This window comes from Micropterus dolomieu, linkage group LG04 (assembly GCF_021292245.1).
Source record: "Micropterus dolomieu isolate WLL.071019.BEF.003 ecotype Adirondacks linkage group LG04, ASM2129224v1, whole genome shotgun sequence".
In the NCBI taxonomy this organism is placed as follows: Eukaryota; Metazoa; Chordata; class Actinopteri; order Centrarchiformes; family Centrarchidae; genus Micropterus; species Micropterus dolomieu.
Window position 1 is genome coordinate 23153017 of NC_060153.1, and position 13036 is coordinate 23166052.

At 38.8% G+C, this 13036-nt stretch overlaps 1 protein-coding gene across 1 annotated transcript in view; it reads right to left on the bottom strand.

The window, feature by feature from the left end:
* The window catches only part of gnav1 (guanine nucleotide binding protein (G protein) alpha v1), a 33259-nt gene that overhangs the window by 2849 nt on the left and 17374 nt on the right, over positions 1–13036 (bottom strand). The window contains exons 6-8 of the mRNA XM_046047600.1: positions 4668–4797; positions 4409–4480; positions 1602–1689 (exon numbers count right to left, since the gene is read on the bottom strand). Coding sequence (XP_045903556.1) covers positions 1602–1689; positions 4409–4480; positions 4668–4797 — 290 coding nt within the window. The remainder of the gene's footprint in view (positions 1–1601; positions 1690–4408; positions 4481–4667; positions 4798–13036) is intronic.

Sequence of the window (13036 nt, forward strand, 5' to 3'; positions counted from 1 at the left end):
AATGTCCCCTCAGACTAATTTGACATGATTACATTGTTAATACTGATGCATCAGTGTGTAAGTATCAATGTACTCTTGTAGGTGCTTAAGGTGGAGCAAGTTTTAACTACTACAGTTAGCTAGTCCAGTGGTTCCCAACCTAGGGGGTCAGGCCCCTCCAAAAGGGTCATCACATAAATCTGGAGGGTCATGAGGTGCTTCATGGGGCAGGAATATTTTAAAAAACTAGTTCTGCTGCACACATCTGTTGTATTTTTCTGACTTTTTCTCTAGTCTTTGTCTTCTTTGTTTATTCTGAAATATTGGATCATTTCAACAGTTATTTAAAATGAAACAATGTGAGAAGTTTAGAGGGTAAATGTTAGCATTTCTAACAAAGAGACAACTCTTAGACATCTAGAACATGACAATAGGCCCCAACTAGATGCAGGGAGCGTGAGTAAATCTAAGCAAGTAGATAAGTCGAGATATTCGTAATGGATAAATGGTGCAAACGTCCACCGTTTGCCACTCTAAGTGGTAGTAATCATAAAACACAGCGACAATTTTAGGACTGTCTTGTATTTAAAAATTTTAATGCATGCAAAGAGATTTACAATTGTCAAATATATCAGAGATTGCACGCCTCTGGAGCAACCTGGGGTTAAGTGTCTTGCTCAGGGAAACATTGGTGGAAGTGTCACAGACACTGCGCCATCGCCACAATGTGCACTTTTATATAATTAATAATGTTATAACATCTATAGAAATGATTTCAAATGAACACATTAGGAACATCCGCGACCCTGTATGCAGGATAAGCGGTTGATGATGAATGGATGGATGGACATTAGGAACATGACAGGTTGATGTTGGTAACGGGCTACATGAGCTCATATGATAGGGCTGTGGGGGTACATCAAACAAAACAAAAAAAGGTTGGGAGCCTCTGTCATCATATCTGAGGTCAGTATGGAACTGACTCTTGCTCTGCTGGCAGACCCCAATCCCAGGAGTTTTAGCATTTATATTGACATTTGCATGAGAGCAGAGAGGACCCAGCCCCTGTTGAGCCCACTGAGATCATTGTGTGTGTCACACCTTTCGGTAAAATATCCTTTTCTGAGTTCTTCAAGATGGATGATTATGAGGAACATGAGCGGTGTTTTAAGAAGGGAACCTTTTTTGTGGCAGTAAGATAGTATATTTGTCTGCAATATACACTCCCTCGCTGCTTTATTAGTTACATTTACACAATTTAATGGAAACCAATACAGATCTGCCACTAATTCACCATTTAGGAACAATATTTTTTTTTTTTTCCCCCGAGAGGAACAAAATTCATATTCTAATATTAATTCAACTATATTGTCAGTGGTCTGGCATTATACCGAAATGTGTTTATAATATCCTTTATATATTCTTTTGTATTGGATTGCACTGGATTTTACTTATAAAAGTGGCCACTGAGTGCAATTGTACGTAAGAAGTTATGTTCATGTGACATTTTTTTGGCCACTGCAGCAGTATTTTTGGTGTCCATGTGGACTGGACTACATGGCCTAATACAGTTGCATGTGCAGGACACAATAAATGACACAGCTAACAAACATGAGTCCTACCTTTATATTGGGGCAGGTATAGCCGCAGATGTCGCCCCGAGTGTAAAATCTTGTCTTGAAAAAGGTCTATCTTGTTCATGAATAAAATCTGCAATAAATCAAACACAAAAAACAATCAGCTGAGAGCAGGAGAAGCTCATCCCAAGTCAAAGGCCTCTCTCCAGTGGAAAAGGAAAATCAATCAGAAAGTCAAATCACAAGAAAAAGAACAATGTTGATTAGATTTGGTGACTCCCGTCTGTGGCACTGCAATAACTAACAGACAATGAAACCAATAAATCAGTTTCAAATATTATAGTGACATTTATTGTCACTTTGCAGATATTTACCTAAAATGTGAAAATCAATAGCTGTGTTGATACCAGTGCTGGATAATGATGGCAGATCAATGACCTTGCATCACTCATTAGTGTGCAACAGTGGCGTACTCCGACTGTTTGAGGGGCAAGGGGGAAAAAAAAAAGGGCACCAGCTGTATTTGGTGGGGCCAAAACACACGGAAAAGATTAATAAAACAAAAATCACAACAGGGGCATTTTTAAAAATGAGGGTACATGGTCTTGCATGTGTGTGGAGGTCATGTTTTAACCCTCATAGGGGCATCCAAAAGGGCACTTTTGCGGCGTTCGAACACACGATTTTCCTGCCATCAGACTGTTTGAGGGGCAAGACTGTTTATGGGCTGCCTTTCTGCCTCTAAACTCAACTTCTGCTCTGCTGCCACCACGTTTCACAGGTACTTTTGGCTTTGTAGTCAACCAATTAAAACTATGACCAAGTTCTCTCTTTTCTAGCACATTTGATCGCAAAAGCAAACACACGCACACACAAAAAAAGCCTCTGATAAATAATGAGAGAGGGATGAGGTAGAGCAGATTTTCAATGAACGAGATACAGAGCAGTACCTAGGTGTGTAATTATCACTGACCAGCCACAGTGAAGAGTTAATTGAGGTTGAGGTTACACATTTCCCTCCCACGTTAAAAAAGGTATCATTAAACACTTTTGTTTAATGAGCCTGGTAGCCATGTTAATGTGCAGGCCCACACACAACCCTGCACATAAACACGTCACACACAGACATTTTATTGCTCATTTGGGGCTAATGAAGCCTTTAATAACATTTCTTTATGGTTAAAAAAAAAAGAATAATTTACTAATACTTTCTTATTAAGATCTTTGAAATTCTCTGTGGCGATATTTTTAATGAACAAACACCAACTGCAAATTACTTCTTTTCTTTTGATACAGCCTTTTCAGAAACGTTACGAACAGTGTTCACAGTGAAAGGCGTCTGAAAGAGAGTTAACAGCAGTTGACGCTCGCGTCAACATGTAGTGACTTGTATTTTAAGTGGGTTCTAAATGAGAGTTAAGTAGAATAAAATTAAAAAGCTTGTTACGCGCTTGATTTAATGTGATCATTTACCGGTAACGGGAGTGGAAAAATACAGAGAGGGGAAAATGTCACCTCGCCAAAGCTCACCCTAATTACAACTTCCATTTAATTATGAGTGACAGGACTCCGAGACAAAGGGCTAAGGATGTGCCCTGTGTGTGCGGAAAAAAATTATGAAACACATCAGTATTATTCTTGTCTATGGTGTCATAGGGAACACAGAGCAACAAAGACATTTTGCATTTGTCTCCTCCACTCATCTATGGGCTCCGTCCACCAACTGATCTGTTAAACTGAACAGCGTTTCCCCTACCACCTCAGATGGACCCAGACGTTTCCACCTTTTGGTCTTGTTGTGACTTTCTAGATTTTTTTATTTGAACAGGCATTTAGGGTCTCCAGATGTTGAAGCATAGTAATTTGGCTTTTCTTCTTCCTAACATCAAGAAGACAAAGGGAAAAGAGAAGAAGGAAGCTGAAACGCAAGAAAGTTGCTTTGCAGCAGAACAGAAAGGAATCCCTTTGTTGAGAATATGACGGACAATGAAAATAACCACCATCTCTGAACTAACACCTGTTTTAACCTAAATTAAATGAAACCAACATTAAGGTGTGAGATATCAGCGCCCGTTGGCAGTTAAGAGGTCATCGGGCCTGGTCCCACCATGTAGCTCCAGTAAGCTCCAACGCCTTACCTGAATACTTTCTCAGGCATCAGTTACCAACAACATTCAGAATATGTTGTGGCCTGTTAGTAGTGGTCTACTTGCATGGGTTAGTGTTAATTAATTCCCCTAGTCATAACAAAGAATCATTACTCCAGTACAAGCTGTGCTGTGAAAATTGTGAACATGTTAGCACTGCTGACGTTAGCATTTAGGTCAAAGCACCACTGTGCCTAAAAACAGCTTTGTAGCTGCTAGTGTGGCTGTTTAATGTCAATTTCCTAAAAAAATTACCTGACTAATCATGCTTTGGTTGACCTGGTCATAACCCATACCACATTCAACCCGTCAAGAGGGTAGTACTCATAGCTTTGTTTTAAGGAGTCTGCACAGCATTATAGGATGCTACTTCACAGAATCTTACAGCTTTGGTGCCGTTTGACTATCTGCCAAGTGACCACTGAAAGTAAGAATATGTTAAAATTAAATGCATGGATATAATTATATACAGACATAAATACACATAATGATTTCTGATTCCTCCATTAACAAAAGGCTCTCATGAAACAGCATTGCTATGAATACATTATCTTTTATAGGGTCAGTTATTGTGACTTAGGAAACCATTCTTCTGCAAATTACCAGCAGGCAACTCTACAAGTCTCTATAAAGATTCTTTTAAATTAATGTTTTTGTTTGACTACATCTTTCCTCCTGAGGAGGAGGTGATGATGAATTTCTCACCATGGATGTGCTGCGGAAGAAAATGTTGTTGCAGATGGAGGAGAAGAGTTTCATGCTCTCTTGAAGACGATTCTGCGGTGAGGAGACAATAACACCATCAGATAGCTACAGATGAGCACAGAAAGACAGACACCGGCAACTTTGTCTAGATTATGAATCAAACATAATCTGATTGGGTGAGACTTCAAAAGTGGCCTCTAGTTGCTCTGACTGGAGAACATGGACCGTTTGTGAGGGAGTGACTGACTGCAGTCTGTACCATGGAGGGGTCTTCCACCAGGGTCATGTCGTAACCGCTGAGCGACACCACGAACAGCACCGCCCTGACATCCTCGAAACAACCAATCCACTTCCTCCGTTCAGTTCTCTGGCCTCCAACATCGTACATCCTACACACAGAGAGACAGAGAGAACAGCAAAGTTGTTACACTCAATAAATTCACCGTACACTTCATCGATCTGATTGTCACACCCGTGGTCCACCCACACAGGTGTCTTAACCGATTCCACTGATTAGAGCTCATCCTCTGCGTTTGACTGACATCTCCAACATCATCATCTCGGCTGTGTCGCAAATCACTCATTCACTAATCCTTGTATAATAGACACTCTACAGTTCAAGAATGAACATGAATCACTGTCACTTTGAGTCATCACGTGGAGTCGCACAACAGTAAATTTGACATTAATTAAATGTGATGTTTGTAGAAAGTAGTGTAATGGACACTACTTTTATTTTCTCTTATTTGGCATTACATAGTGCATACATTTCACCTAAATACAGTGTACTACATCGAAATAGGGAGGGATTTTGGACACAGCCTTGTATTTGTTTTCTTACACCTTTATTTAGCTTATTAGTAGCCTACATGGAGATTGATGGCTTCATGCACTTCCCAGCATTGCACTGCCCAACATCAACCTGCGGAGAGGTCTAATGAGCAAAATAACTGAAAACACCTTTGTGCAGGGCCTTTAAATATTTGCCTCTTACAGATTAACCCAGTCCTGAAAACAGCAAAAGTGATGCCACCTTTAGTCTTCCCCCGTCCAAGTGGATCAGTGACAATGACCCAACACAGTGACCAGATATTGCTTTTCTGGACATATGATTGAATCAGCAGCTAAGTGTCGTTTGTAAATAACCAACTTGTTGATATTTAGTTGGAGACAACAGCCAGATGCTGCTACCGTATGACTGTAACATTACTCCAGCAGGCCACTCAAGATAGCCATTCATCAGTAGTGGCACTGGCATCATTCTGCTGTTCACTATAATACCTACCTAATATTGGTGAATATTCAGGTATCTTTCATGTCTCAAATCAGATTTGGATTTGTATGTTCTTTTGTGTACTGCTACACAACCGTTTTTCAGCATTTTCCTAGCAATAGCAGAGAAAAGCAATTCTTATCCCCAAATGGGTGCGATGCAGGTCTGATGTATAGGGCTTATTGTGGTAAACCCTGCCGATAGGGCCATGACTTAAGTGGGAGAGGGACATGCAATGCCAAAAGATAAACTACTAAAAACAATTATTCAAGATGTAGACAATAACCTAAGGCAAGTAACAGTAAGAGCTACAGCTGTACTCGTGTGGAGGAATAAGAGATTCGCACAGTGTGACTCTGGGTCCAGGTGCTCCTGGTTTATCGAGCCAACACACACCAATCAGGGACCTTTAAAAGAGTAAACGACCAGAGTGCCTACACCTACACCCACACCAGAGCAGAAGCCCCTGTTTAGGAGTATTAAAGTAATATTGTCCATATTCCCTTAAATATTACAATTTGTGATTGGCCTTTGCATAACAATAATATTAAATGATTATTACAGATACCAATATTACACATTTATATTTTAAACCAGATCGGTTATCCAAAAACTGTTTTAAAATTATAAACGATATCGTGTGTGTGTGTGTGTGTGTGTGTGTGTGTGTGTGTGTGTGTGTGTGTGTGTGTGTGTGTGTGTGTGTGTGTGTGTAGTCAGTGAGGGAGAGACAAGAGTCTACAATTCCCAGTAGAAAAGTGCAAGGCTGGGATGTCTGTGTGTTCATGACCTTGCATATTGATGGTGTAGCCTACTGTAGCACTGACTGGTAACTCTGATCAATGACAGATTGTATTAGTTTTAAATAAGGTCATATTCCAAAAATATGGGATTTACACTCACAAACATAACGTGGAGAGTGTCCCTGTAGACCGGGCTTTCTCTTTTTCAATTTTCACCAAGACAATCACATCATATTGCCAGAGACAATCACAACACGGCAGCACAAAGAGCGTAAAGGTCAATGTTCTCCAAAAGAACGAGAAAGAGAAACACAACAGGAATAAGAGCAGAGAAACACACAGAGAGAGAAACAGATCAGTTCGTCCCTCTTCAACCATTTGCCAAGCCAGATGTGCCATCTCCCACCTTCCATTTGAGCATCCATCGAGTTAATGCAGCTCTTTATTGAGAGGGGAAATGAACATGTGGAAACACAGACGCACAAAGAGGGAAACAAACAGTGAAGGCGGTACAATGTAAAGATGAGGTATGGGTTCCGATGGAAATTTTCCGTGGAAATTGAAGCCCGGTACAGGACAGGTCAATGAAGCTTATGCTTCATTACACAAAGTTACTTACAAACACATGGACACGTCACCCTAATAACACACTGACTAGTAAGTGTGCTGCCTGCTTTGCAAGTGCACACACACAGATACATTGTCTACAATCCCCTCATGCTGTTTGCTTTGATATCATATTCAGTCCAGCAAACTGCCTTCTAAGTGAATCAACCGTACAAGTTATTTCTTTCAGGTAGAGGAAGAGGCAGAGGTGTGTATTCGAGTCACATGACTTGGACTCAAACTCAACTGACAAATGTGAGGACTTCAGACTCCATAAAATTCAACAAAACTTAAAGCCTTTGCACATCAAGTGTTTAAATCAATCATTTGATAAAAAGTCTTTGCACAGAGTCCAATGCGTTTTATTATTGTATTTGCTTTGCTAAAATTCATGGACGCGAAAAACAAAGAAAATTTAACCTGAAAAAACTTAAATGGCAGACAAAAGTATCGGAATATTTATATTTAAACCAGCATCAATTTCAGATGAAAAATACGAACTTTGTGTGCAAAGGCATAAAGAGTCTACAGCCATACACTATTGGCTATGTGAGTGGCAGACTGACAGAGCAACTTTGCCATCCCTAGATCTCATGCAAAACAGTTACCGAATACTTTTTAAAAATGTAAATAGCAAAAGCTAAATGTTTTTGTTCTGACAGGGTGTACACTGCTTTTCGGGCTGAAGTGAGGACTGGTCTATAGTCTGTCTCAAACTTTGACTTTGTCTGTATAAAGGACCACTTTTCTTAGATAATCAGACTTTGTCTTCAGTTAACGTCATCCTTTCCTCCTCTCCTCCCTCCACACCCACCATTCTTGCTCCATAATGTTCACCGTTATCTGCAGTGTTGTAATTGTAATTATCAGAGCAGTTGATGTTAATGATGCAGGAAAAGACCCAGATCCTTATTACACTGAGGGGTCAGAGATCAAACAGGACGTCTGTATGCCAAATACTCTGCATCTGGGTGTAAAGTTGTGAGACTGTACGCACACACACACACACACACATATCTCATTTGCCTGTACACTAGTGAATGGGAATTGTGGCTCTTTGAAGGGAGCCAGATCTTATGAATGGGAATTGCAGTTTTAGTCTGTCCAACACAGAATGACAAGTGGTGATCAGTCATACCCACTCATTCGATGGGATTTCACAGCTTGTCTACTTTACCATCCCACACACAGATAGATAGAGGAATAGAGTCATTTTAGTAGTTAGATTACTTTCAACGTAACATCTTGCACACAACTTCCTTCCATCTAAGCCATCCTACAAGATTAGAAAGTTTGGGAAGTACAGATACAGTAAGTATACTGCATGCTTTCTTTCCAAAAGTTAGATGAGAAGATCAATAACACTTTGTCTAACTGTTAAGAATGGAGCAGGACACAGTCGATAATTAGCTTAGCACAAAGACTTGAAGCAGGGGAAACAGCTAGCCTTGCTCTGTCAATTTAAAATAAAACCTTAAAAGCTCATTAATAAACACACTGTATCTCATTTGTTTAATGTGTACACAAACAAAAATGTAAACTTTTACAATATTAACAATTTGGTTTTAGAGGTAGTGTAACCATTTCTTGTCTTTATGCTAAGATAAGCCAATTTCCTCCCGTCTCCAACTCCATACTGTACAGATATGAGAGTGGCATGAGTCTTCTCATCTAACTGTCGGCAAGAAAGCCAAGTTTATCCCAAAATGTCAAACTATTCCATTTAAACACTTGTTCTGTATTAAAGAAGAACACCAAAAGTCAACACCTATGACATCTCAACTGATATTAAAGACAGTAAAATAATTTCTCAAGTTCTAACCCTGTGTTGTGTTATCTATTGTTTAATGCTAAATATGTGTCAAACAATATTCTTTAACAATAATATTTAACAATTCATCTTGAACTCTGGGGTGTATTAAAAAATTTTGCCAATCAAATGTGATTTGGGGATAACTAGCTAATTGATAGCTGGCTTGACCGTTAAGCTTGTGAGTCACAGTAGCTGGCAGTAGTGTGTGTTTGGATGTCATTTGGCAAACACTTTGTTTTAATTTCCAAAGAATGTAGTTGCTATCACATTTAATCATTTCTCCCTCATCCTCCACATCCTGATCTAAATGCAGGTGAGGGAGGTGTGGGAGAAGCAAACAGTCCTCTTTTTGTACAGCAGGATGGAGGCAGACAAACCCAAGACTGATGTCACACTATCGAACTGTGTGGGATCATTATGTACATTGATTTTTCAGAGTATCTTTGATACACAGTAGGAACTTAAGTTCAATGTTTAATACTGTGAAAGTCTTGTTCATTGTTAATGTTTTATTATTCAACCCGTGTTGATAGAGTAGATTTTTTGTCTTGTAATGTTAGACATAGCAAATAAGACAAGGATATGTAATTGATCAAACACGATATACTGTTTGTTTACGCACAAGTCCAAGGTTATTGATATTCTTGAAGGATTCCACAGGACACTTTTTAGGCCACTAGTAAATAGTTGAGAGTTTATAAATCCGATAACGATATATCAGTTAGTAACAGAAACAAGCATTAATGGATGGCATCCTTTAATATTAATTATTAAAGAATTGTAAACTAGATTTGTAGCGAACAAGACATTTACTGTTGAAAAATAAACCGTGCTCGGTGTGGACAAAGTATGTACTGACAACACAATTTCTTAATGGCATTTCTCTGTTGTAATTTCTTGTTACTTATCGGCCAGTATATACACACACTGATATATCCGAAATAAGCTAAAATTAGCCCATCTATTACACATGTGACACTCTTTTATTGTTTGATAAAATTCTCCTTCCTCTTAGCTTCACAAAACCCCAGGAAAACCCATTAGGGTTTCTCAGAAATTTAGGGTGACTTTAGTTTATGAGTGCCTAATTTTCTATTAATTTCCAAGAAGTTTCCTGGAAAAGAACTGCGTAATTTGGTACAAATTATAGGACATGTACCGATGTCCTTGAAAGAAAAGCTTCATTTAAACCAATGTAAATATTTATTTATGATGAGAGTGAAGGGAATGGGAGGGTCTACTCAAAGCCCAAGGCCTGCATTTTTTAACACACTTTAATTTGTGACTTGACATTTTCAGCAGAGCAAACACATCCTGCAGCAATACTGAAAGAGCCAGAATCATTTAAAACCAGTCAAGTTCAACACATTTCTTAAATAACACAAATAGGAGTGCAGGGCGCAGATGCTGGCTCAGATGAGAAACCTTGAGTGTCAAACAAAACGAAAGAGACAGTCATTGAACTGAGGGAGACACTTTCAAATTGTGTTAGCTGCAGGTGCAGCTTCAATATTTACAAAATGAGACCAAGCCGGCGCTGAAATCTCCATTGTCATATTTTCTCTGCTTTCCTAAACCTCTGCTGAACCAACGCTGACATTATTTAAATGTTGAATACTGATATTTTAAGACAACTACAAATACAAAATCCAGTGCATCTACTTATAATTAAGGAAAATATTTGTTAATTTATTAGTTACTTAAACCACATGCTCTCTATGTCTGAATGGAAAACTCTCTAAATCCATTTAATATCCTTTTTGTCACCCAGTTTGAAATAATTACATTAATTTATGCTAAGCTTCTTCATCAACCCCAAGGGCTTGATCTTGCCACACACACACACACACAGCTGTGTGTCAATTAACTATACCCAATTATTTATCTCCTGAAGAATTCAGGCAGATAAGAAAGAGGGTGTGTGAGAGCGGGGAGGCTGGGCTATCTATCCTACATCACCACCTGGGACTCTGCTACCCCCGCTCACATCTGACACCGTCACCTTGTGGTGATGTCACCATCACAATGTTTCAAAGACAGAAAGAAAGAAAAAAACACACAAATTTAAAAAAAGCAAAAACAACTAGCTTGTAGGTGACTCAACTGTGACGCAAACATAAGACTGCGAGGAAAACCAGCAATTACCTGCACGGGACAACAGATACGGTTATGATCAAAGTGCTTCTTTGCTGGTTAAACTTTTCCTGATGTAAAATACTTTGACTATCATATTGCATTAAATGTGTGCACAGTATTTACTGCAAAAACACACACACACCAATCAGCCAGACATCCAGTACGTACAGGAAGTATTTAGATGTGACACAAATGCTCCAGACTGAGTCCATCATCTGCTGACAAACTGATTCGCTCTACAATGTTTATATGCTAAACTGAGATCTTATGAAAAGCTGAGGTAATGTGTTTTATTGTTATAATTCCATATGAGGTGTAATCTGCGTGCATGAATGACAGGTTGTTATCGTGGTACGATGAGAGAAGAGGTGCTCCTCAGGTAGGCATTACTGAGAAAGAAGAAGAAAGTAATCTGATTTTGTTGAAATGATACACTGTAGACAGACACTGAGACACACACATTCAAGATTAAATGTGTAGTGCTCAATGTATCCTTATGAACCCTACGTGACCCATTACCCTTCTAATAAAACGAAACTATGGAAAATCACCCAGTCCTTCATGCTGCCGTTATGAGCCGAAGTCTTTATTTCTACACTGAACAAAATTATGAACACAACACTTTTGTTCTTGCCCCCATTCATCATGAGCTGAACTCAAATTTGGAAGAATTTCTCTATGTACACAAAAGGCCTATTTATCTTGGAGTGGCCTTTTATTGTGGCCAGCCTAAGACACACCTGTGCAACACTTGTGCTGTCTGATCAGCATCTTGATATGCCACACCTGTGAGGTAGATGGATTATCTCAGGAAAGGAGAAGTGCTCACTAACACAGATTGACAGATTTGTTAACAATATTTGAGAGAAATAGGCCTTTTGTGTACATAGAGAAAGTCTCAGATGTTTGAGTTCAGCTCATGATGAATGGGGGCAAACACTAAAGTGTTGCGTTCATAATTTTGTTAAATGTAATTCAGCGTTCACTTGGAAATTACTGCTCCGGAGTAAGTCTTAATCATTTGTTGTACATGTGTCATGCTGCTGTTTTCTTAAAAAGAGAGTAATCTTTGATCAATTTCTACAAAAACGTCTTTAGATTCTTCTTTAACTTTTCAATTCAATTTAATTTTATTTATATAGCGCCAAATCACAACTAGCTGGTCCATTTGGCATGTGAAACCATTCGGCTATACTCGGTTCATCTAGGGTTGGGCAACATGATGATATCTGACTTGACAGAAATGTGTCTACCGTTCATACTGAGGTACAGTGACAATAGTTAGTTGTTTTTGGATGTACAGGACTTTTCTACAGATGTCAATGTTGGTCTGTCAGTTGATCTTCCACTGTGGTCCAAACTGAAATATCTTAACAACAACAAGAGGGATTGCCTTGTATCTTGTGAAGTCTGTGTAGACATACATGGTGCCCAGATGTTGACTTTTACTGACTTTTGCGATGCCTTGACTCTTCCTCCAGCTCCACCAACAAGTTTTCACATATCCAGTGAAATATCTCAACATCTATGAGATCGATTGTCACAAATCTTTGAACGGATATGAACGCTTCCTGGACGATTAATTCTAATGACACTGGTGATACCCTCACTTCTTTCTAGCACAACAGATATTGTCCAATTTAGATGTAATTATGTTCATTTCAAGCTGACATATTGTAGGCCTTACCTTTTAAACAATACAAAAACTTCCTCAGCTCTTCTAACTCCACAACTTTTATTGTTCATACATAATTTACTCCAACTGCATTCAGTGCTCACACTGCAGCCAACACTTTAACTGAAATTGTTTTTCAGTTTAACCACTGTAACTGACACTTTCAGCTCAATATAACACATATACTTTGGTTGACATTGAAAACACCTTTCAATGCTGAAATGAATCTTTAAGTCATTTTAGCACTTTGATTTGAAGTTATCCTTCATCTAAACTCAACTTTCAATTAAATTTTTCTGTTTTAATTTCTATTTAAACATATTTGTATTTTAACACTTCAGCTACAATGGTTTCCGTTTCAGCAGCAAGCACATGTCAATTT